Below are 26,054 nucleotides of genomic sequence, written 5' to 3' on the forward strand. Positions count from 1 at the left end.
GTTTATATGGTTTTACAATGTAAGCAAATACAGTGGTCCCTCGACTTACAAACTACTCGACATAAGTATTTTTTGAGTTACAAACGGCAGTTTTAGATCCGGTTTTAGATGCGGTTTTTTCGACTTACAAATTTTTAGATGGGGTTTCCTCGACTTACGAATTTTACATGCGGTTTCCTTGACTTACGAATTTTACATGCGGTTTCCTTGACTTGCCTGCCTGTTTACTGCCTGTTTATTCTTGAAAAGAAATGTTCCTGTGCAGTTTGCAAGCCTTACTGGGGGTCTGGGTCTTTTTTCTAGGCTCCGGAACGCATTAATCCGTTCCCAATGCATTCCTATGGGAAACCGCTTTTCGACTTATGAACTTTTCGACTTACAAATGTGCATTCGGAACGGATTAATTCCGTAAGTAGAGGGACCACTGTATATTTTTCTATTTGAAATTCTTTGCTAGTTTTAGCAATTTCTTTTCCTCTTTAAATGGAGGTTTATGTGCTTCTTCAATGTAAGCAAATCTATTTTTCTATTTGAACCTCTTTGCTAGTTTTAGCAATTTCTTAATTTTTTTCTCTGATGGGTAAGGGTTAGCTATTCACAACCATCCCAAGCTGTAGGAAATCTTAGCCACAGGGTCTTTTTAAAATTAAAGCACTCACATTTTTATTTTTAAATTTTATTCTTAAAGCACATATTTACACAGGCGGTATTATATATAGCATTTTTAATGTATTCCTCAAGATCTGTAGAAATCTAGTATTCCGAGGGCGAATTCTGTTCTCTGCAAAACAACTCTCCTGCAACTAAACAAACAAACAAACAAACAAACAAACAGGGTCATGCATGCACAAATCACAATCATGTTTGCTTAAATTAAATACACTCACCCAGCACACATGTTCAATCCACCCAGTCCTCACAATATAATCTGTAATAAAAAGGGCCATCCTGTCCTTGATTTGCTGGTTCACTGAGGCTCATAGCCATTTTGTAAGCAATCCACCAAAGAGAAATATTGTTAAAAGTCTACCCTTATTGATTTTTCCATCTTCAAATTCTGCAGCCATCACGGCAGTGAAAAAGTTCTCAATATCTATCAGGCTGTTAGGGTGTAGAGAAGCCATGTGGGGCTTTAAATTGGCCTCCATTTTAAGTAGCAAAGGGCCTATTCCCTCTGGTTTTGGTTTTCCACAGGCCTGTTCTATACATTCCCTAGCCAGAGCATAAATTTGATGGTACTCCGTTGGTTGCCATTTATGGTTCTGGTTGGGGAGGATCTATCTGAACATGTCCTTGCCTCTTTTTGTATATTCAACAGCACTCACCGAAGGAAGGAAGGAAGGAAGGAAGGAAGGAAGGAGGTTCCACCAAAGATGATGAGCATTAGGGATGAAGAATTGAGTGCCCTCGAGACCTCTGAAGATAATGGTATGAATATTTTCTACTCTCTCTCTTTTTAGATTGTTTGAAAAAATGTTATGAAGATGTATACATGTCTGATTTATATTTGATGTTCTGCAGAAGGGCCTGTTCAACCCAGTCAGGCTGGGAGAGCCACTTTTTCGCTCTCAAAGGCTTTGGACCCATATCTCATCCCAAAGGAGGAGGTTCTCACAACTCAGGCAGTTAGAAACACAGTACCTGGTAAAATACATTTAAAAAAATAAAATCTAGATGAACATAGTTTGAAGGATTTTCTGAGTAAGACTATCTATATCTATCTATCTATCTATCTATTGCACGCGGCATAGGACAGAGATGTGATGATAACATAGGTAAGAACAGGGGCTTTTTTCTCTCTCTCTGTACTATATCATCCTAAAATTGATTAATACAGCCCTATGTTGTTCACAGTAGATCTGACAAATACCCAGGGTGGGGTGCAGAATCTTGCTGGGAATGCTCTAGAGAGTAAAATAGATTTTAATTTTTTTTAAACTAACCTTGCAAATGAACTCAGCATGTGGAAACCTCTGATTAATTCTATCTCCCCCCGCTACTTTTTTCTAAAGAAGTATCTGAATCTGCCCCCATACGGCTAAATAGGTTGAAGAGAAAAGCAAAGAGTAAGGGTAGTAGAAAGAAATAAAAAATGTTTTGACTCTTTTATTTTATTTATGTATAGCTTTTTACTTGCTCTGTGGATCATTTTATTAATGTGGCAGAGTTAGGTGGAATTATAAATTGGATCAACTCTTTTCTCATTGGATCAACTCAGAGACTGGCAAAGTGACTAGGAGGAATCTACTCGGTGTTTTAACCAACCAGGATAGAGACCATTGTGTCACTAAGAACTATGAGATCCTTATTTGCTCAATCAAAGCTTTAATAACCAAACCAGACCACGTCAGATCAGAACTAAAATCTTACCGCCCTAAAAAATGGTTCGATTATGAGTGTATTAGGGCTAAAAAACATCTTGTTACTCTTTCAAAACATGCTAGCTCTAATCCCTCTGCAGACCTGGTTATAGAAATATCGAAAAAGAAAAAGGAATATAAAGCCCTTCTTAGATTAAAAAAAAGGGCTGATACACAAAAGAAGTGGTCACTTCTAATAAGTGCAGTGAAGAACAACGACTCGATGAGCTTTTGGAGACTAATTTCAATAGCAAATAATAAGATACACTCCACTCAGGCCTGCTCAATAACCCCAGAATTATGGGAAACTCATTTTCGGGCACTTTATAATGATATCTCCCCCCCAAGGCCCCCTTCAAATAGGTTCATTACCACACTGGTCTCCGGTCTCCACTAAAGAGATAGAGCAATTAATCATGCAACTGAAATGCGGGAAAGCACCTGGAAACGATTGTATCCCACTGGAACTTCTGAAGCTCTACAAAGATTGGTGGGCTCCTGTGCTGGCTGCTCTCTTCACACATATTGATCAAACAGCACAATTCCCCCAGGATTGGGGAATGGCGATTGTGGTTCCCATCCATAAGAAAAGAAGGGATGATCCCTTTAATTATAGACCAATAAGCCTTTTAAATATCATAAGTAAACTTTATGCCAAGCACTTATGTGTCAAACTATGTGCTTGGATGGAGCAGGAGTGCATTATTGAGGATGAGCAGGCAGGATTTAGAGCTAACAGATCTGGATTAGACCACTGTCTAATATTACAACATCTTGTGGACAAACAGGTAAAAAGGAATAAGCGACCCCTGTTTGCCGCTTTTATAGACCTTAAGATGGCTTTTGATACAGTTTCTAGAGGCCATCTTTGGTCTAAATTGGCGGCTACTTCTATGGACCAAAGGCTTCTACTCTTGCTCATCAAAATGCACGAAAATTCCTTTTTAAGAGTACGTTTAGACCATGCTGGTAACCTTACAAACTTAGTACCCATTAGGAAAGGGGTGCGACAAGGGTGTGTACTAGCCCCTTACCTATTCAACCTTTGCATTAACGATTTGATAAAGTGTTTGCAGACATCTGACACACACACACCAAAACTAGCCAACAAGAAAATCCCAATCCTGATGTATGCCAATGACGCAGTAATTCTATCTCAAACCAGGGTTGGGCTCAAAAGAGCGTTAGATGCCTTAGCACTTTACTGCAGAGATGAGCATCTACAGATTAATTACGACAAATCTAAAATCATGTGTTTCACCAATAAAGTTAAAAAAATTGTATGGATGCTAGATGGACACCGACTAGAACAGGTAAATCAAATAAAATACCTGGGGGTAATTTTTCAACATAATGCTGGGAAATCAGCACATATTAGTATGGTCACAGACTCGGCAAAACGCAGCACAGCAGCAATCTTAAGATTTTTCAGAACTCAGGGTGCAGGCTACCTACCAGCTGCCTTAAAGCTTTATACTGCAAAGGTCATTCCGCAATTATTGTATGGCATACAACTAGGTCCATACTCAAGGTTTGACACTTTGGAAAGAACCCAATCAGGGTTCTTGAGGAATTTATTTGGTACACCAAAATGTACAGCAAATGTGACTTTAAGGACAGAGGCTGGCTTCATAAAAATTGAATCTCAGGCCTGGCTATTGATTATTTATTTCTGGTTGAAAATACATCTGCAACCAGTTGGTTTAATTCCTGAGTTTCTTTCAGTTAGTCCCCAGCCATTATGGTGTACTACAGTAAGTACGAAGCTCACCTCTCTAGGCTTAGACCCAGCCCAGCTGCTGGAATTGGGTCTAGTGAACGCGAAAAGAGTAGTGAAACAACGCTTTGTTGATATTGAGATCCAAGAAAACTGGGCTGCGCTTCCAGAGTTTGATAGAGCTATAAGAACTAATATGGATCTTTCCCCCGCAAAATATCTGTCGACAATTACTTTCTCTAAGTTTCGATGGATATTCACAAGAGTAAGGGTTAATTCCTTTCCATCCGCACTTCTAGCTGGGAGGTTTCAAGGTGTGCCTTTAGAAGAACGACACTGCCGTTGTGGGTCAGGAGATACAGAAACTGTCGCACATATCCTTCTCCACTGTAATCTTCATTTGTATCCCAGGGAACGCCTTATTGCTCCTCTAATATGTAAACTGGCAGATCAATCCGATGCTAACCTTGTAAAACATCTGCTTTCAGACAAAGATGCTTTAATTTCTATTCCTGTAGCTAAGTTTAGTTATATTGCTTTTAAAAGGTATAGTGAGATATCACCCCAATCTTAAACTGTATATATGTATACACATATTTTAATGTTTACTGGTTTTTACTCTCTGTTTGGTCAATGACTGTAAATAATTTTTTTTAAAAAAAAAAATATTAATAATGCCATATGATTCCCTTGTCTGCAGATGTGGAATTCCAAGAACAGCAGCAACCCAAAAACAAGACACCTGGAGGCTCCAACGTGGAGGGCCAGCCACCCTACAAGAAGCCCAGAAGGGTCCGCCTAGAACCTGGCAAGTCCTTTCCACACCATATCACACACACACACACACACACACACGTTTGTGAGTTCAAAACCTCCCCTAGCAGTGTGAGTTTTACTCCAGACATGCCTGATGACCCCTGCCTCTGATTTATCTGTTTCAGAACATGAACCTGGGGTCCATGATGAGCAGGCGCTGAATCTCCATGCTAATGAGTTCTTGGCCAGCATGGCGCAGGCTACAGAATACATGCAAACATTAATAAGGGATAAGGCAGATGCCGTAGAACGCATGACAGAGGCTGAGCAACATCGTGAACAAGCAACGTGCATCATTTGAAAAGAAAAAGACATGATTAGGGATATTACACATCAGCTGCAAGCTCTAATAAGATGTGGAACCACAATGTGTGATTTTGTAGACAGAAATAAAAATGATCAACCTTACCCTGTCTGCATACAGGCGGGGGGAGGGAACATGTCACCCAGTCAACAAGAGGGTTCCAGGAATGCTCCTGATTCTGATACGGTGTCTGAACCCGCTGTAGAGCCACATAGTGTTGCCGGCTGTCAGATTACAGCCCCTGAGCAGTGTGGTACCCACAATGGGTCCTCAGAAGGAGGCATGGCATCTGATGCTGGCCCTGTAGTGGATTCCCAGCCAATCTCTTCTGAAGAATCAGCAGGCAGTCCTGAAGAACCCCCACCCGTGGATCTACAGTTTATTCGATATTCTAATAGGAACTATGCACGCTTTAATGGCATTGAAATGTATTATGAATTCAGGTTTGTGAATTTGGACAGAGTACACTCCTTTCGTGATGCATTATTGGGGATGTATTCTGCTGTTCAAAGGGTTCTGGACAATATAAACAACCATATAGAACCAGGGGACTTTGTTCAGCTCAGATTGTGAGGGCCAGGAATTTCAAACCCCCTTTACTCTGCAAGGAGGCAGGCAGGGCATCTGAATGCTGCAACTTTCTTAAGTGCTATGTCTAACTTGCTTCAAAGTTATGCTCAAATTTTAGCTGATGGGGCATTAACACTGTCTGTGATTGTCATTACACCCCCACGAGGAGCCGGCCTCAGGCATATAAAATCAATACCCTATAACAGCATTATACAGAAAAAGAGGCTGCACCTGATAGATGTACCCATGCCTAATACAGCACTCTGCTTTTCAGCAAGTCTCATGGCTGTTCTAGATGAGAGAGCTACCACTACACAGATAAAAGAAGGTGCAAAAAAACTGTACAGGGATCTTGGGTGGGGTGAGCAAAAAGAAGTGTCTTTTGCAGATGTGAAAACCATAGAGACTCACATGAAGGTCAATATTGTGGTTGTACAATGGGAAACTTCTGGATGGAGTGTTTTAAAAACTCCTGAACAGAAATACCTCAAAACGTGTTTTCTGTTACTTCATAATGCTCACTATTATGAGGTTAAGAACATCAAAGGGTTTTTTGCCTCCAGAAATTTTTGTTATGTCTGTTACACACCCTATGCACACAGTCATGACTGCTTGATGAAGTGCCACCGCTGTTTGGAAACAGGATGTGTAAAAAGTGCAGGGTGAATAATCAGATGCCCTGAATGCAAGATGCAGCGTAGATCACAAGAATGTCTAGGAAGGCATAAGAAGCTCTCTGCAGTGGGGCGGGTAGAATGCATCCCACGTGAACTATGTGATAAGTGCTTCCATTATGTCGAGGCAGATCATGAAGTTGAATGCCCCTTTAGGGGAAAACAGTGTCGTGTATGCTATGAGTACCTTTGCCATGGGGAAGAACATGAGTGTTACATTTCATGTTTACAGTACCCCGAGCTATCTATAAAATATGTGTTTTATGACGGCGAATGCAGGCAGGCAGGATGGGGTCCACATGCCAAACTATATTTATGCCAGGGCTTTTCAAGGGGAGATAGTGGAGCCTGCTAAAGCCTATCAAGAGAGACAGAAAGGTTGGAAAAAGTGGGGCCCCCAAGGGGAAGATTGGGAATTTAAGGGGGACTCATGTTTGCAAGAGTTTGTAATAAAATTTTCATCAGACAGTAGCTTTAAGGGTTGTAGTTTTATAGCCTATAATTCGAGATACTATGATGGAATTCTCATCTTGCAGGAGCTAATCAAAGAAGGTCTCAATGTAGATCTGCTCACTTGGGGGGGGGACTACTATGTATAACAGTAAAAAATAATAACATAAAATTTATATTTTCCCTATGCCATCTACCCATGGCTCTAGAAAAGCTCCCCAAAGCTATGGGTTGTAAGGGTTGTAAGGGTTATTTCCCACATTTCTTTAATAAAAAAGAAAATGAGAGATATATTGGGAATATGCCAGAACCCAAGTACTATGTTGTGGACACTATGAAACCTGCAGATAGGGAAGAATTCATGAAGTGGTATGAGGAAAACAAAACAAAGACGTTTGACATGCAGAAGGAATTGGCCTATTACTGTCAGAAAGATGTAGACATCTTGATGCAGGCCTGTACAAAATATAGACATGAATTGGTTGAGATGACATGGGATGTAGTTGATAAACCTAAGGGGAAGAAAATGGTCAGGGTGCTGGTGGGTATTGACCCCTTCCAATACTCTATACTTGCTAGTGTGTGCTTAAGAATGTACCGTTACAAGTATCTGAAGGATAAAGAGATCGCCATACCGGCCCCAGATAATTACCATCATCAGTGCAAAAGATTCTCAACTCCGTCTATTCAGTGGTTGGAATACATGGCCCACAGGGAAAATATACACTATTCAGCATGCTCTGAAAGGGGGTGAGTTTAAGGTTGATATTCCTCAGGAGCTGCAGGAGGCATCAGGGGGGTGTTAAGGCATATTATTTAGATGGCTATTATGTGAATGGGGGAAAGAAACTTGCCTTTGAATTTAACAGAGGTCTTTATTACTGGTGTCTAACCTGCTATCCCACACACAGACAGCACCCTATGTTGTCAGAAACCTATGGTTTTCTCTACAATGCTAGTGAGAGGAAGACAGATGTCCTAAAATGATTGGGGTTTGAAGTCCACTGTATATGGGAACATGAGTGGACTGATATGGTCAAGGAGGATCAGAAGGTGATAGATTTTCTGAAGCAGCGGGGGTTTCCAGAACCTCTGGAAGCTAGAGATGTGCTGTTTGGGCAGGACTGGTTGTGTGAGTCTGTATTATGAGGCTAAGGAGGGAAAACATTCATTACTCAGACTTTACCTCTCTCTATCTTTTTATTATGCGAAATCACCAGTTTCCTATAGGCCATCCTGAAGTAATTTATTATAATTTTAGGCCACTCTCTGAGTATTTTGGAATTGCCAAGAAGAAGGTTTACCCACCACACAGTCTCTTTTTCCCCATCCTTTCTGTCAAGGTGAACGGGAAGCTCATGTTTCCCCTGTACAGCCTCTGTGCAGACTTACAACAGTTGGAGCACTGTAGCCACAATGATGAGGAAAGGGCGCTGGTGGGCACATGGTGCACAGTGGAATTGGAGGTTGCTGTGGCTAAAGGGTACAGGGTGGCATAGATCTATGAGGTTTGGCATTTTGAAAGGAGGTCTGCCAGACTCTTTTCAGAGTACGTCAAAATATTTCCCTGGTTGAAGCAGGAGTCTTCTGGCTATCCCGCAGAGTATGTTAGCAGGGTAGACAGAGAGAGATACATTGATGAGTATTATAAAAAAAGAAGGGGTGTGTTTACGCCCCGAGCTAATTGAAGCCAACCCTGCTAAACGCCGAATAGCCAAGCTTTTCTTAAAATCCTTGTGGGGGAAATTTGCTCAGAGGACAAACCTCCCTAGGACCTCCATAGTGAAAAAACCTGATGAGCTTTTCCAATACCTCTTTTCAGATAGCTATGAGGTCTCTATGTGTGAATTCCTTGGTGATACATGTTGTGTGTTTTGGAAAGATGCAAAAGATTGTATAGTTCCGCCAGGTAACACAAATGTTTTTCTAGAATGTTTTACAATATCATATGCACACCTGCATTTGTACTCTATCATGGAGAAACTAGAGGAACGATGCCTGTACCATGGCACAGATTCTGTGATCTATGTGTCTCATGAGGGGGAGTACAACCCTCCCCTTGGAAACTTTTTAGGGAAGCTGACAAACAAACTACCATCAGACCAGTACATTAGAGAGTTCTTGAGCACAGGGCCTTAATCTTACAGCCACAAGCTGTCTGGGAGTGCATCCTGTATAAAAGTCAAGGGGATTACTCTGAATGTGAGTATCTGTCAAAAGATTAACTTTGATAGTCTTAAAGGTCTGGTTTTTGCCTATGTTTCAGAACAGGGTCCTGCACACAAGATTGTGGTACAGCAGAACGGTATAGTTAGAAATAAGAAAAAGTGGCAGATAGAAACATGGCTTTTGAGGAAGACACAGAGAGTGGTATTTGATAGGGATGTGCATAAAACCGGTTCTCCCGGTTCGGTTCGGATCCGAACCGGGTCCGAACCGGACCAGGGTGGTTCGGTTTTGGTTTTGCCGAAACACCCCCCGGTTCGGTTCGGATCCGAACCGGTTCGGATCCGAACCGAACCGGTTCGGATCTCAAAAAATAGCTGGTTTGAAAGGGGACCTTGAGTTCTACCTGCCACCCAAATTTCAAGTCGATTGGACCTTCCTCTGATTTTTGGCGATTTTTTAAAGTTTTAGTGACTTTGGGGCAGTTCGGGGGCATAGCATGGGATCTGGGCAAAAGGAGTGGGGTGGAGTGGTAGTGCCTAATGGGTGCAGGCTACCACACCAATTTCAGGGGGATTGGGCAAAGGGCTGATTTTTGGTAAATTTCTGAAAATTTCATGTCTTTGGGGCAGATTGGGGCATATTGGGGCAGAAAGTGGGGGCTGGGGCATAATAGTGGGGTGTGGTGGTAGTGCCTAATGGTTGGAGGCTACCACCCCAATTTCAGGGGGTTTGGACAAAGGGGTGATTTTTTGAGAATTTTTGAAGCTTTAGTGACTTTGGGGCAGTTTGGGGGCAGAAAGTGGATCTGCCCCAAAATAGTGGGGTGGGGTGGTAGTGCCTCATGGGTGGAGGCTACCACCCCCATTTCAGGGGGATTGGGCAGAGGGCTGATTTTTTGAGAATTTTTGAAGTTTGGGTGTCTTTGGGGCAGATTGGGGGCAGAAAGTGGATCTGCCCCAAAGGAGTGGGGTGGGCTGGTAGATAGTGCCTAATGGGTGGAGGCTACCACCCATCCCCAATTTAAGAGTGATTGGGCAGAGGGGTGAATTATGGTGAATAGAAAAGGTGTGAATTCTCATTCTATCATAGCAAATGAGATATTTTTCAATTAAACAACTCTCATGACCCCACTTTCACTTTTTCACACTTTCCTTTACTATGAATAATATGAGGAAGTAATCAATTTAGCACACTTCACCTTATGAAGACAAACCTCATACAAATAAATTCACCATAATTCACCCCTCTGCCCAATCACTCTTAAATTGGGGATGGGTGGTAGCCTCCACCCATTAGGCACTATCTACCAGCCCACCCCACTCCTTTGGGGCAGATCCACTTTCTGCCCCCAATCTGCCCCAAAGACACCCAAACTTCAAAAATTCTCAAAAAATCAGCCCTCTACCCAATCCCCCTGAAATTGGTGTGGTAGCCTCCACCCATGAGGCACTACCACCCCACCCCACTATTTTGGGGCAGATCCACTTTCTGCCCCCAAACTGCCCCAAAGTCACTAAAACTTCAAAAATTCTAAAAAAATCACCCCTTTGTCCAAACCCCCTGAAATTGGGGTGGTAGCCTCCACCCATTAGGCACTACCATCACACCCCACTATTCTGCCCCAGGCCCCACTTTCTGCCCGAATATGCCCCAATATGCCCCAAAGATATGAAATTTTCAGAAATTTACCAAAAATCAGCCCTTTGCCCAATCCCCCTGAAATTGGGGGGGTAGCCTGCACCCATTAGGCACTACCACCCCACCCCACTCCTTTTGCCCAGATCCCATGCTATGCCCCCAAACTGCCCCAAAGTCACTAAAACTTTAAAAATTCACCAAAAATCAGCCCTTTGCCCAATCCCCCTGAAATTGGGGTGGTAGACTCTACCCATTGGGCACTTCCACCCCACCCCAAAATTTTGCCCCTGGGCCCCTTTTTACCCCCCCGAATCGATTCGGATTCAGATTCGGATTAAATCCAAATCCGAACCAAATCAAGGGTGATTCAGGTGACCCAGATTCGGGCACAAAACAGAACAGGGGTGATTCGGTTCGGGTCCGAGCCAAATCACCCGAAATCCCAAATTGCACACCCCTACTAAGCACACACACAGAGAAGAAGCAGGAGGCGGAGTGTGGATTCTATGATAGCATATTAGAGTGGATTGATGGTGTCTCATTGAAAATCTCATTTGCTATCATAGAATCCACACTCAATACCTCAGAAACAAGAGAACCCTGTACCCATGGGGGTGCCCCTACCAGAGATCCCTGTACCCCATGGGTTAGAAACCCATGGGGGTGGTTGGCACCCTATGTGCACTACACCACCACTTGCTCTGGGCCACCCCAGCACCCCCATGTGCACTTATAGGGCTGCTGAAAGCTCCATTATAACTTATTATGAGGAAAAACCTTAAAGACGCGTAAACTTCAAAAATCACTTAAAAATCACCTCTTTGCCCAATTCCTTTCAAATAATTCTGATAGCTTCCTTGCCCACCCTAGGAACTACCACCCACCACACTGCACTCTACGACACCCCTTTCCCCCCGACGTGAAGCTATACATTTGCTGCAATCCTAATTATTCTCTATGAGGAATTCAAAAACACTTAACAATTCACCAATAATCAGAGGAGTGTCCAATTGCCTTGAGATTTTTTGGGTGGTAGGCACCCATGCCTGTCTACCACCCACCCTGCTTTTGTGCTCCTAGGTCCTCCACAACAGGGGATATGGACTGGTTCGGGTTCCATTATACTCAATGAGAAAAATAATTAAAAATATTTCAAATATTCATAAAAAATCATAGGGGTGTCTGATTGCTTCAGGGTTTGCATGGTTGTTGGCACCCATGAGTGCTCCACAATAAGAAATAATGGCCTGGTTCGGGTCCCATTATATCCTATGAGAGAAAAATAAAAATATTTTTCAAAAATTCATAAAAAATCGTACGAGTGTCCGATTGCTTTGGGGTTTGGGTGACAGGTACCCCTGGGTGCCAGCTACTATCTGACCAATTTTCAGCTTTCCGAACCGATCCGAACCGGTCCGAACCAGTTCGAAACGAACCACCCCCAGTTCGGTTCGGATTCGAACCGAACCAGGGGTGGTTCGGTTCGATCCGAACCTCCGAACCGGAACCGGTTCGGACCCGAACCGGTTCGGATCCGAACCGGTTCGCACATCCCTAGTATTTGATAAGCGCATCATCATTGAGGATTTTAAGACTATACCATATGAGTATTAAAAATGGATGGTCGCTGGCAACACTCCTTCTCTGCCATCCTTGCAGGACCTAGTAACAGTGGTAAAACTTTTTTTCTTTAAAAAAAGGCTGGACAATGCACACAGTGTGCTATCTGTGATGCCTGAAAAAATCGTGTGGTGTTACTCTTGTTGGCAGCCGTTGTACAAACAAATGCTCTGTAAATACCCTATGATAACGTTTGTAGAAGGTATGCCTGAGAAAATTGATGATGATGAGTTGTTACCCCCAAATAAAATCTGTTTTCTTGTTCTGGATGACCTGATGAGTGCTTAATCTGACAGTCAACAAATTGAATGTGCTTTCACAGAGTTTGTTCACCACAGGAATCTGAGTGTATTTTTCATCATACAGAATGTTTTCTACAAAGGGAAATCTGCCCATACCATAAGCCTTAATGCCAAGTCTATGGTGCTCTTTAACAACGCGAAGGATAAATTACAGATCATTAATTTGGCACACCAGATTTTCTCCGGGAATGTCAGCTATTTCACAGAGGCCTACCACGATGCCACACGGGAACCTTATGGCTACTTAGCTGTGGATCTAAACCCTAGAACTCCTGAGGATTATAGGGTCAGAACGGGTCTTTTCCCTCCTGACTGGCCTGTTGTACACATCAAGAAAAAACCACAGGGGGATACAAAAGGGGCATACACTGATGCTTTCACAGGTATTCCTGTTAACCCACTGCATTGAGACATGTCTACCCGCGTGAAGAGAAACTTCGCCCTCTTAAAACTCAGTATTAAGGCCTCACCACGTCAGAGGAAGGCCATACTATATGCAGCTTCTGATGACTTAATACCAGCCATATCCGAGATTGCCCTGAACACCTTAAAAGGGAATGTTCCATTGTCTCTACACCAAGTGCGTGTGCTAAGAAAAAAACATGGATTAATTAAAAAGCTGAGAAAGAAGAAGCTTTTGGTCAAGCAGTCTGGAGGGTCTCTTGCACCGCTGTTAAGCATTGCAATTCCTTTGATAACAAGCCTTTTAACCAAACAATAATGGAGTATGCGGAAAAGATGTACTTGGTCCCCAAACACCAGCTAGATCTGCTAAAAGGGAACCCTCCTCCTAAGGAGGAAAATATCAGATTGGCTACAATCTACGCTTTAGACACTGAAATGCAAGGTGTTCTTCAGAGGTCTGACTTAACAGAATATGAAAAGGCTAAACTTTATGAGGGTCTATTTCAAAAATATTTAACACATGTGCGACTGGGTGATGCTGAAAAGGGAAAACTAAACCTGTTTCTACCACAACCCGAGATGCCTGCTGCTGAAGTTCCACATAGCTCTGACTCCTCCTTTCAAGAGATCTTGGATACTTTGCCTGTGCACTCTAGGAACTCTGCAAAGATTTGAGGCAGAATGCCACAGTTACAGCGTGGGATGAGAGGGGTCGTTTCATCTATAAGGGGACCGCTGTTGAGGGTTCCAACATGGTGGACCTGATCAAAGCATTCACCCAAGTTCATGCACTGCATTCCAATCGCTTCCCTAAAGTCTGGTATCTGTTCATGAGCAGTTTGGCAGAGTTAAATGTCCCTACCTCTGTTGCAGGAAACTATACCAGCAGGGAGTTTTTAAAGCATGTGAAGAACCCTACCCCTGCAGCTAGTCCTCTACCCTTAACTCCTACACCCAGGACTTCTAAAATACCCGTGAGAACTCACTGGCTCCAGTTGTAACCTGATATATATAGATATAGATATAGATATAGATATAGATATAGATATAGATATAGATATAGATATAGATATAGATATAGATAGATATACATTTTAAAAAAAAACAAAAAAAAACAACCTGTCACTTGGGAGATCCCCAATTTGGGGGGTGGGGTGTCCATAAGAATTTAAAAAAACTCTCCCAGGTTGTCCTCTGTCAGGTAGATGGCTAGCCAGTGCTCTCCCAGGAGGTTATGGGTGTGTGTATTCACTACAAGACCCACAGGTCTTTGTAGCAGTCTCTTTCTAGGTAACCAGTCACTAGGGAAAACTCCAAAGAAAGTCTTTTGGGTGCAGGGGCTTGCAGACAGTATGCATGTTAACTGTATGCTATCCATATTACATATAGTTGAACAGTACATCCCTCCTGTGGTTTATTTCGATGAGGTTGTCAAATACCGCATAAACAATCATATTGATGGTCACTTGAGGTCTGGCAAAGCATATTTTGGCCCTCAGATTCCCTGTTTTAATCAGGGAATAGTGGCCCCCACATTCTTGGTCAGGTGTTAGATCAAATGCAAACAGTGTGTAGCCTTTCCCATATTCTTCCCTATTAATGAGCAGGGATCTGTCTTCTAGGTGCTTGCCAGTGGCCTGTACCAGCCACATATACTCATGGACATAATTATGCGCTGCAAAATCTGGCTGGTAAGGTTTCATGGGAACTGGAGTACTATCCATATAGAGGCAGGCAAAGTTAATGTCATAATGCTTGAAATTAAAGGGATTTTTGGTATATGACCCACTAAATGCATTGTTATCCACAAATCCAATGATGACAGTTTTTGGCAACTGTCCTAAATACAAATTTTCCTGGTTGCAGACATGACTTCCAGTGGGGATACTGAACACTTTCATACTCACACGGTCCACCGGGTATTTTGCATTGGCTGTGAGCAACGCTTCAGCATGTGCTAATCACACAGCGGGGTTCAGGGAGCATTTCTTGATAAAGAGGGATGCCGACAAGATTTGCAGCCTGTAGCGGGGGTTAGCTCCACCTGCCATCAGACAGAATGTCTCCTTGTTACGCGTTAGTTTAATTTTCACATCTACACCATTTAAAAGCAGTTTTTCTTGAAACATAAGATCTGTGTGTAGGTGTCCCAACAGGTCCACCTTCTGACTTTCAGATGTAAAGTCTGCTTTGTCAGCAAACCCATTGTTCGCTCCATCTAACACTGTTGTCTCGTGGAACCCTGGGGTGTCCTTATAAAATAAGCCAGCTGAAAATTGTGTAGATAAAGTGGCTTCACTGTAATTCATCATCGCTTCAATAAAAGCCTGGTAGGGGTAGGTGCTACTGCTCTGACTGACAAGATGGTCTCCCAGGGTCACATCCACCTGGCTAAACATGGCAGCAATTGGGTAGTTCACTAGCCTCACAGCAGAATCCTGTGCCAAGTTGGTTCCATCCTCCTTGACAATTTTACAACACACATATAAAAGCGTGTTATTCAAATCCAGGTAAAAATCTCCAGCCCCAGCAATGAAAAAGTCCAGAGGTGCCATGTCTGTTAGTGCAGTAAGCGGCGGCACCTCAACATATATGCTTCTCTCAATACTTGTTTGTGTTGGTGCGATTTGGAAAAGGTCCAGTTGCGATTTCATGCATTCTTCAGAGCTGCAGTGTATAAAAGCCATTATGACTTAAAAGATGTCACCAGGAGCACGTTTCCTCTTCCCCTTAGGATGCCTTTGAAGCTTCTGAGGCATTTTCAGGCTCACCCCTTTTCTTTTAAAAGGTTGGGGAGGTCCTGATAGCTGCACACGTGATGCTCTTCATTTTCTTTTGATATACATCAGTCCTGACCCCCCCCTTGTGAGGAAGAGGCATGATCCATCTTGTTCAGAACAGCCTGGGAGGCGTGCCTCACCACGTCTTTAGCAATGCCTCGCGCTGCTGTTTTGGTGTGTGGCTTAATGATTTCCAATCCCCATCTCAAAAGAGGGAAAGCTTTCCTGAAAAGGATCCGAAATATACCACCAATTCCAGCCCCATACATGACCGGGGGCCCCATGAAGCCAGGAAGGGTGCTTCCAGCCTGGGCCCTGTAATAGCTCTTGTAAAGGACAGGGTCGCCATAACTTTTCAGAATTGGCATTTTTCTTTTTTCTGTTCTCTAAAGATATAGTCCTCTCCTGGGGCGAAAGTGTAGCTTCACAATCACCTTGCCAAAACAGAATGGCACACATTTGTCCTGGTCCAACTTTATCTGGACTGTGATTGTGTCAATGTGGTGCTTGCTCCCAGAGATGCAATGTGGCTTGTCATAAACAATGTTAACACACTCACCGTTCTTCCCCTTCACGGTAATACTTCGCAAAAGGGGGACATGGTGATCTCCCACTATCTGATACTATACAATGTCTGTATAAACAAATAGAGTGTTGAAACCCACCACCCACCCCCGTTACGTCAGCAGGGAAAGGGAATCCTTTGCTGGGTGTATCATGAACAAACAGAGTTTTGACCCCACCAGCTATACTTGATGGGCAAGACAGCGCTTTTGGGGGGGTGTCAGGAAGAATCCCTAATATGTGTGCTAATTCTGCCTCTGCAGAAAAGGTGAATGCATTGTTAGGACTCATAAACTGAATATTTCTGGTAACAGGGTCATAAAGCAGGGATGCCCCCTCTAGAGCATTCTGGGTGCCGGTGATTTCATTCATATCATGCAGCAAATCTGCAATGCAGGAGTAATACCCCTTTCGTAAGTAGAAGATCCATTTCTTTAACCCCTTGCTATATTGAAGGGGGGTATCTGCCATGATGGTGTCCCAAGTGTATGGGTACTGGATCTCCGAGAGCCCCACTTCCCACTTCCCGGGGAGATCCAGCAGCCTGGCTAGTTGGATGGTGAAGTCTGAGCTAGTGTTCTGTGGAAATGCCTTCTTGCTGGCATTACTAGGGAGCATAGTGTAAAACCCCCTATCACCCATTGCGGAGGTCTGAAGCAGGCACCCAACTATTGAACTTGTCAGGCCACCCTGCCCACTTCATTAAATGTCATTTTACTTTACCACGCCCTTTTGTAGCTAGAATTTTTTCAACCCTATACAATTTGTCCTCTCCCACTCTAACTTTCTGTAATTCTTCAAGATAGAAGCTCCCGAGAACTGGCTCACCCATGTAGTCTTTTAGCAGATAGACCGGCCATTCAGCTTTTCTGATGAATTGGTCCACTATAAACAATTCTGTGGTGTAGTTCTGTTCATAACCTTTCTCAAAAAACCCTTTAATTTTAGAAATCCTGACATGATCTCCTTTTCTTAACACTGGAGACTTGGCTTTTTAATGGCTACTGCCGCCATAGACTTTTCTCCAAACAGACCGGTCGTTGCTGGTTGTGACCATCTACGGGCCTGCACTGTATGGTTCTGTGAAATCTGTTGTTATAGCTCTTTAGGAGCTGAGGCAGGACATCAATATACCGGAATTTGTTGTGAACAGTAAAATACCTCCACATATGTGTTTTTAAGGTTCGGTTCAGTCTCTCCACAAGGGCTGCTTTGACATCATTGTTAGTGACAAAGTGGTGAATACCTTGCTCCTTTAACAGTGCCCCTACAGGCTTATTTAAAAATTCCCTCCTTCTATCTGTCTGGAGCTTGCCAGGCTCTCGGCCTTCTCTGAAAATAGCTTTAAAAGCATCGGCCACTTCTCCCCCTGTTTTATCTTTTAGAGGTACAGCCCAGGCATATCTAGATAGAATATCCACCACTGTCAAAATGTACTTGTAGCCATTGTTGTATTTACAATACTGTTGCATGTCTACTAAATCTGGCTGCCATTGTGCATCCACCCCTGAAACAACAGTCTTGTTTCTTTTAAAATAAATCCTTGCAGGTCTGTGTAGAGTGTAAGCATCCTGCTCTGAAAGCCATGCCTCAACATGCCTTTTACTCAGCTCTTTACTGTGCTGCCTGGCCTCTTGAAATAGCGGGTTTACACCACTGAAACTCCCCACTCTCCCAGGGGTGTAATATATTTTCTTTGGAATTTCTTCAGGCCCTGCCATGGTTCTGCTTAACACAGGTATGAACACACATATTTAAAACAAATTTCTTTTATTGGTCCCCATCAGTACACGCACAGGAAATGCAAGACACGTTGACATCCCCAAGGTGCATATTCTCAAAGGCCCGTACCTGCACAAAAGAGGGGAATATTTTAATACTGACGGGTAAAAACACAGGCAAATAAAGCAAGGCAGATTAAAACCCCTTCAACTCACCAGCTTGTCAGTTTCCACAACTGGGTCTGGCTCTTCGGGTTTTGTAAGCACAATGCTGTCCATGGCTTCCTCCCCCTCCCCACTTTCAGATGATGAGGTAAAGCATACAGCCCCACAGTAAGCATCCCTTGGGTTGCCGGGGCTTGGGGTCAGACAATCACAAGATGACCAGTCTTCGCTCAACCTGCAGCACTTATACTCACAATAGGATACCCTTGGCCTGGATGACAAGTAAGATTCGCAGCCACACTCCTCTGAATAAGTATACTCTCCACATGAACTATCACAATGCTCGTCGCACCATGTATATTGGGGTCTGCTCTTCACCCATTTTTTTCTTTTTCCTACGCTGCTTTTGTTTCACAGACACTTCTGTTTCAGAATCTGATGAACACATGCTTCCCACTTTGGAGGCAGTAGCTGGAAGCTCTCCATCTTCAGTTTCCATGGGGGTTGCAAGGCTGGTGTTACAGAGACCGCAATCACATTCTAGTTTACCATCCTCATCCATTGGCTCTGCTGCTAAGTTAGTTTCTGGAACCTCACCAGCAATAAGGTCAGCCATCTGGTGGGCTTTCATACCAGTAGGAGGGAAGGATAGACTCTGCGGATGCATAAGCCTAATCTTCGTGGGTGCCTGTGGCATTGATAGACCAGTTGGACGCAGCGGAGTCCTAGCATCAGCCATCATCTCTGTACAGCTGTATAATGGTTTCCCTCTAAACATCCCACCCCTCGTCCTGTTCATAGAGGGATCACTTGACCCCCATTTTAGCCAATAAAATTACACAAAATGGCCGCCCAACCATTATCACACCTGCGCACTCGGACCTTTCCGGGGTCTGAAACCTGTTCCCATTGGTCCAGGTTGGTTAGGCGTGTTCATAGAGGGGTCACATGTCCACCTTGGGAACAAGTCTGGACATATTCTGGGGGTAGGAGTGGAAGGGTGGGGGCCAAACTTCTGGGGTGAGGGCGTACCCCTACTTCTGACCCTTTCCGGCCATGTGGGGGTCTCCTCTGGCCATTTCCACTGATGTATTTCTGCTGACACATATCCGGTGATGTACTTCCGGTGATGTCAGTGCATTTTGACAGCTGCATGCCCCCCGTGACGTCACTATGACACCATCCTCCAGCCACATGCATTTGTTTGTAAACAAAAGCACATGGCTTTTGACAGCAGGTATGTACCTCTACTACTCACATCCCTGAGGGTTGCACTCTTGCAGGGAAGCTAGCACTATGTGCGTGCTTTTGTTAGAAGTACACACACACCCCATTGGTCAGGATGTCAGCCTCTAAAATGAAAATGAAATTACCTCCTTAACACTAACACATTTCTGCTAGGCTTTATTTTTGTCTGAAAGATGCTAGAATTATATGTAAGGAAAAAGAAAAGTTCAGTTAGGCAACCTAGACCAAAATTTCATATGTTTTCTGAATGGAGCACTATCTTGTACGACAATGAGTTTATACTCTGAAAATAACACAAACATATCCTCTACCTACACATTGATTGATTGATTGATTGATTGATTGATTAAGTGCCATCAAGTTGGTGTCAACAATTAGCAACCATATAGATGGACTCTCTCCAGGATGATCTGTCTTCAACTTGGCCTTTAAGATCTCTCAATGGTGCATTTGTTGTCATCGTAATTGAGTCCATCCACCTTGTTGCTGGTCGTCCTCTTCTTCTCTTTCCTTCAACTTTTCCCAACATTATGGACTCCTTAAGGGAGCTGGGTTTTTGCATAATGTGTCCAAAGTATGATAGTTGCCTACACATATCCTCTACCATAAAATGAAGTTCACAGTTGGGATGCTCTCTGATCCAGGGCTTCTTTTGGAGGTCTAGGTGGCAGTGGTGACAAGGAGCTTCTTTTATCTGGTTTTGGGCTGGTTTCCATTTGCAGGCTTCCGTGCAGCTGTGATCTAGCCACACTTATCCATGTTCTGGCCATCTCCTGATTAGACAATTGCAATGTACTCTACACAGGCCTGCTGTTGAAAAGTCTGGAAACTTAAACAGGTACAAAGTGCTGCAGCCTGCTTAGTAACAGACAAGGGCGTATCTATAGGGGGGGCAGGGGAGGCACGTGCCCCGGGTGCCACTCGAAGGGGGGGGCGCAATTTCTTAAAATTAAATAATTTTTTTAAAATGGCCACCAAAAACAAAATGGCCACTGGGCATGCTCAAATGGCCTCTGTGAGGCCCTAGGGCATGCCACGCCTCGCAGAGGCCATTTGAGCATGCACAGTGGCCATTTTGTTTTCAGCGGCCATATTTTTTTAAAAAAAATTTTTTAAAATGACCACCGCACATGCTCAAATGGTGCCTGTGAGGCCCTAGAGGCCAGTGGGAGGAGGGGGGAACTTTGCAGACCCCCCACAGCCTTTAAGATGTCCCCCAAAGGGGCTACAGGTAATTTTTTTAAAAAAATATTAATATAATATGTCACTGTACACATATTCAGATTGGCACTATGTACAGAGAATAAGGGCTTGTGAATACTGAGCTGAAGTTTATGAGCTAAGATTGTATCCATTTGCTCTTACTTTGCTTCTTGTGATAAGTGAATTAAATGTGATGTCTTAATAATATGGCTATTAATGGTCAGTTTGTCTTTGAATCAATGTGAAATCCTTAGTATTAAGGCCCACTGGGACTTTCTTGCTCTTTCTCTCATTTTTACTGTCTTTCTGAAATACTAGAATATATTCCACGCAGTGACACAGTTTACTCTGCATATCATTTAATTATTTTCAGCGTATCTGGGAAAAGTCAAATTCTCCATTGATTTTTAAAACTTATGTAATAGTGATGCTACAATGCATAGCAGAGAATTAGACAGGCACTTCTTTTAGTTTTTCCAAGTACAACTCTGCATAATATTTGGGTATTTCATGAGCCCCAGCATACTGAAATTTGTCGTTTTCCAGCATTTTAACCTGAGCTATCCAAATAAATTAATGATAGCCCCACAATTTGGATAGTTTTAAAAAATAAATCTGAAGTGGTAGATAGGAGCTTGACCACATGTATGATATTTGTAATTTTTGTAATTTTTTAAATTTTTAAAATAAAAGTTTTCTGAAATATGTGTGTCAGTCAGATGTATGTTGGGGGGGTGGCGGGGGGGGGGGGGAGGCGCAATTTCAGTGCTTGCCCTGGGCGCCGTTTTCCCTAGTTACGCCACTGTTAACAGATGGAATCATATTACCCTAACCATGTGCTCTACATTGGGAACCTACTTGTTTCCAAGCTCATTTCAAAGTGCTAGATCTTACTTTTAATGTCCTAAACAGTTTTGGACCTCGGTACCTAAAGGACTGCCTTCTCCTGTTGTGGTGCAACAGGAAAAAATTGACCAGCAAGATGCAGCTCTAGAATGTTTATGGTTTTATTGCTTTGTTTTTTCTGGCATAGTTCTATTTTATTGCCCTTTTGAAAGTTTAGCTTGTTTTGCAGTTGTATTGCTTGCATTCTCAAAGAAAGGTATTCCTCTGTAAAATGTCTAAACCATTACTGAGAATGGAATTGTTGTACCTTTAGAGATACAACTTGTTTAGAATATCTACCATATAACCTATATGTAGTATTGTATGCTGGCAGGCTAGATATTTAGATGGCCTTGAGAATATTGATATTTAGAGGAGAAAGAATCCCAATCATCTCCTTTCTCACCCCTTTTTCCTGTGAAGAAATTGGCACTTGGGAACTGGTAATTAGCAAGAGATTGCAACTAGAGCAGGTTTGTTCACTACTGGGAAAACACATTTGGGGGAAGAAACAGGAGCACTGTAATATGTGATGAGAAAATACATGCTTGTCACCTCTTTAAATCTGTATGTAAGATATGTATCTTATGACCAGACCTATTGGCATATTTGAAATTGCTCAGGACAATTTGGAGCGATCAATAACAGACATGCTTTGGATCAAAGAGCTTTATGGCCGGATCAAAGATTGAAAACTGGATAAAAAGGCTGGCCACAAGACAGAAGACAGCTTGCTCTGAGAACTTCTCTCTCAGACAGTTGAGCAGATTGAGTTTACAAACTCATCTGAATTTACTAGCACCCTGCTAGGTAAAGCTCCACCAAGACTTGGTCATGTCCTGCGGAGGAGAAGATGGGGTCGAGCCTGTGTCTAAAGCCTGCATTCTGGACCTGATCTGTCTACATGTCCATGGCCTACACTATACACTCCAGCATCGAACTCTAGAATTGGTCTGTTTTGCTGCCAGCCATTCGAAAGCTGGATAATATGACAAGCCTCTGTGTTCCTTTCTCTTTGAGGATTCCAGCCCCATAAGAACAGCCCTGCTGGATCAGGCCCAAAGCCTAACTAGTCCAGCATTCTGTTTCGCACAGTAGCCCATCAGATGCCTCTGGGAAGCCCACATGCAAGAGGGGAGTGCATGCCCCTCTTCTCTTGCTGTTGCTCCCCTGCAATTGGTATTCAAAGGCCCATGCCTCTGGGTCTGGAGGTAGCCCATAGACATCAGACTAGTAGCCATTGACAGACCTGTCATCCATGAATTTGTCTAAGCCCCTTTTAAAGATGTGTGCAGTCACCACATCTTGTGGCAGATAATTTCATAGATTAACTATGTGCTGTGTGAAAAAGTACTTCCTTTTGTTGGTCCTAAATTTCCTGGCCATCAGTTTCATGGGATGACTCCTAGTTCTAGTGTTGTGTGAGAGGAAGAAACATTTCTTTCTGTCCACTCTCTCTACTCCATGCATAATTTTATACACCTCTAACATGTCCCCCCTTGGTCGCCTCTTTTCTAAACTAAAGAGCCCCAGATGCTGTAGCCTTGCCTCATAAGGAAGGTGCTCTAGGCCCCTAATCATCTTGGTTGCCATCTTCTGCACCTTTTCCAGTTCTACAATGTCCTTTTTTTAGATGTGGTGACCAGAATTGTACACAGTACTCCAAATGTGGCCGCACCATAGATTTGTATAAGTGCATAATAATATTAGCAGTCTTATTTTGAACCCCCTTCCTAATGATCCCTAGCATTGAATTTGCCTTTTTCACAGCTGCCACGCACTGAGTCGACACTTTTAATGAGCTGTCCCCCATGACCTCAAGAACTCTCTCCTGGTCAGCTCAGACCCCATCAGTGTATATGTGAATGGGGTGGGTAGGTGTTGCCCCAATATTAATCACTTTACAGTTGCTTACACTGAACCACTTTTGCCATTTTGTCGCCCACTCCCACAGCTTGGAGAGATCCTTTTGGAGCTCCTCACAATTTGTTTTGGATCTCACACCCCTAAATAGTTTCATGTCATCTGAAAATTTCACCACTTCACTGTTTACTCCAACTTCTAGATCATTTATGAATAAGTTGAGGGCACTGGTCCAAATACAGATCCCAGCTCAGAGATTATGGATAGATTAGAACATGAGAAGACTTGTGGTTGAGATGCCATTATACAAATCTATGGTGTGGTCACATTTGAAGTACTGCATACAGTTCTGATCACCGTATCTTGAGGACAATGTAGAACTGGGAAAGGTGCAGAAGAGGGCAAACAGGATTATTAGGGTAGGGGTGTGCAAACCAGTTTGAGTCAAACCAGGTTGGTTTGACCGGTCTGAATTTGAATTGGACCAGCCCTGGTTTAAATAGAACCAGTCCAAACCAGTTTGGGTCACTGCATGTAAAGAGGAATCCACTGAGGATCCCCTTTTACAAGCAAAGGGAGATTCCCAAAGCGGGGAGGTGAGAGCGAAACTTATCTTCCCAGTTGTGGTGGGATGATGGAGGAGGGAGCTCCTCTAAACCCCCCATTGGCCTCCCCAGTAGGAGCCTGGGCTAGTGGCTGTGGCCCAGTTCGGGCCTCCATGTGGTAACTGCAGAGTATGCACTGCACCTCCACACACACGTGGAAGCCATTAGAATAGATAGCTCTAGCTCTCTTGTACAAGAGCACCGGGATATATATTCCAATAGCCTCTGGGTGTGCGTGGAAGCCCACTGTGCGCTTTGCAGTTACCGCATGGAGGCCTAAACAGGGCTACTAGTCTGGTGGCTATAGGCCATCTCCAGCCTCAGAGGCAAGATGCCAGAGCAGGAGAGAAGGTGTGTCCTCACCTCTTGTCTGTGGGCTTCTCAGAGGCATCTGGTGGGACACTGTGGGAAACAGGATGCTGGACTAGATAGGCCTTTGGCCTGATCCAGCAAGGCTTTTCTTATGTTCTTATGAGCAAATCCAGAGACCATTTGCAGCAAATCCACAGATCTTTGGATTGAAGTGAGGAGGAGAAACGAGGATGGGATCTTTCACTGGGCCATGGGAGAAGGGCCAGAGCCGGTTCCAGTGCTGGCAAAGGGAAAACATCTCCCTGCATGTACACTGTTGCACCAGAGTCCTTGGAATTCAGAGCAGTCCCCATACTCTAGAAGGGCTTTGTAAGACTGGAAACACATATCTGAAGGTCAACAACTTGTTTCCAGTCTTGCAGAGCCCCTTGAGAGTGCTTCAAATGGTAAGGGCTCTAGTGCAATAGTGTGCATGTGACGCGACTGGGGGAGTCGTGCAATAGCTCCTCCCAGCATGTCCCTGCAGTCCCTCACAGTGTGCCTGCTTTGTTTGTTGGGATGTCAGCCACTATGCCCTATAGTCTGCTCCACCTGAATCCTTATTTAACTAAGGACTGGTTCAGAGAGATACTCTGACCAGCTCTCACTTAGAGGAGAAGCGTGAATGTGCATGCCTCCCCCCATCTGATGCACTGTCCTATTATCACCTAATCATGTGGTTGGTGGGAGGTTGTCTGAACTTTCCCTCAATGTGTATATTTAATTTTAAAATGGAGTGGTTTGGGTGAACACCCCGCCCCCAACAGCATAGAGAGCCAGCGTGGTGTAGTGGTTAGAGTGCTGGACTAGGACCGGGGAGACCCGAGTTCAAATCCCCATTCAGCCATGATACTTGCTGGGTGACTCTGGGCCAGTCACTTCTCTCTCAGCCTAACCTCCTTCACAGGATTGTTGTGAGGAGAAACTTAAGTATGTAGTACACCGCTCTGGGCTCCTTGGAGGAAGAGCAGGATATAAATGTAATTAATAAATAGATAGATAGATAGATAGAATATTTTGCAAAAGAGGGATCATTCCACCAAATGTAGGGAAATGTGCATGCCCACACTTCTTCCCCATTTGATTAGGACAGGTCAATGGATGTATCCTGCTCCAATGCAGTAAAACACCACTCAAAAGATTCACAATCACATCCACTTTGCCTTGTACAGAATGCTAGGGATACTTAGGGATACTAAAGAATACTAAATACTAGATACTATACTAAATATTGAATATTAATACTAGATACTAGGGATACTTAGAATACTACAGTATTCTTGTACAGTACTGCACAAAAATAAAATAATCTTGATGCAATCACACTTACGATCACATCATTTTTGCAGTGTTTTCTCAATATGCAATGCTCTTTGGTAATGCAGAGAAGAGGGAAAGATACATATGCTGAGGATGCCATGGCAAGCTGCACTCACACCACACGGAACTTTGAACAAAATTCAGAAATTAAAAAACAGAACAATGGGGAATTCCTAATGGAGAAATTTGGATGATGAGAATTTTGGAAACCTCTGTAACTCAACCTACTTTCCAAGGTTGCTGTGAGTATAACAAGTTAGCCGCATATACTCAGAGGAAGGGCAGGATAGAAATATAAAATAGCTCCAAATCATACACCACACT

At 43.4% G+C, this 26,054-nt stretch overlaps 1 protein-coding gene across 4 annotated transcripts in view; it reads left to right on the top strand.

Moving 5' to 3' along the window:
• LOC128324144 (uncharacterized) overlaps positions 1-5,301 on the top strand; it is a 35,288-nt gene extending 29,987 nt beyond the window's left edge. For 2 of the 4 annotated variants that reach the window (XM_053248346.1, XM_053248348.1), the window contains 4 exons: positions 1,319-1,428; positions 1,522-1,644; positions 4,778-4,885; positions 5,019-5,301. In XM_053248346.1, the coding sequence (XP_053104321.1) occupies positions 1,319-1,428; positions 1,522-1,644; positions 4,778-4,885; positions 5,019-5,194 (517 nt within the window). In that variant the 3' untranslated portion in view covers positions 5,195-5,301. Of the gene's footprint in view, positions 1-590; positions 1,429-1,521; positions 1,645-4,777; positions 4,886-5,018 lie in introns of those variants that run through there. The other 2 variants (XM_053248345.1, XM_053248347.1) reach the window with 2 other exon arrangements.
• The last annotated feature ends 20,753 nt before the right edge of the window (positions 5,302-26,054 follow it).

The sequence above is a fragment of the Hemicordylus capensis genome, chromosome 4 (assembly GCF_027244095.1).
Source record: "Hemicordylus capensis ecotype Gifberg chromosome 4, rHemCap1.1.pri, whole genome shotgun sequence".
Taxonomy (NCBI): Eukaryota; Metazoa; Chordata; class Lepidosauria; order Squamata; family Cordylidae; genus Hemicordylus; species Hemicordylus capensis.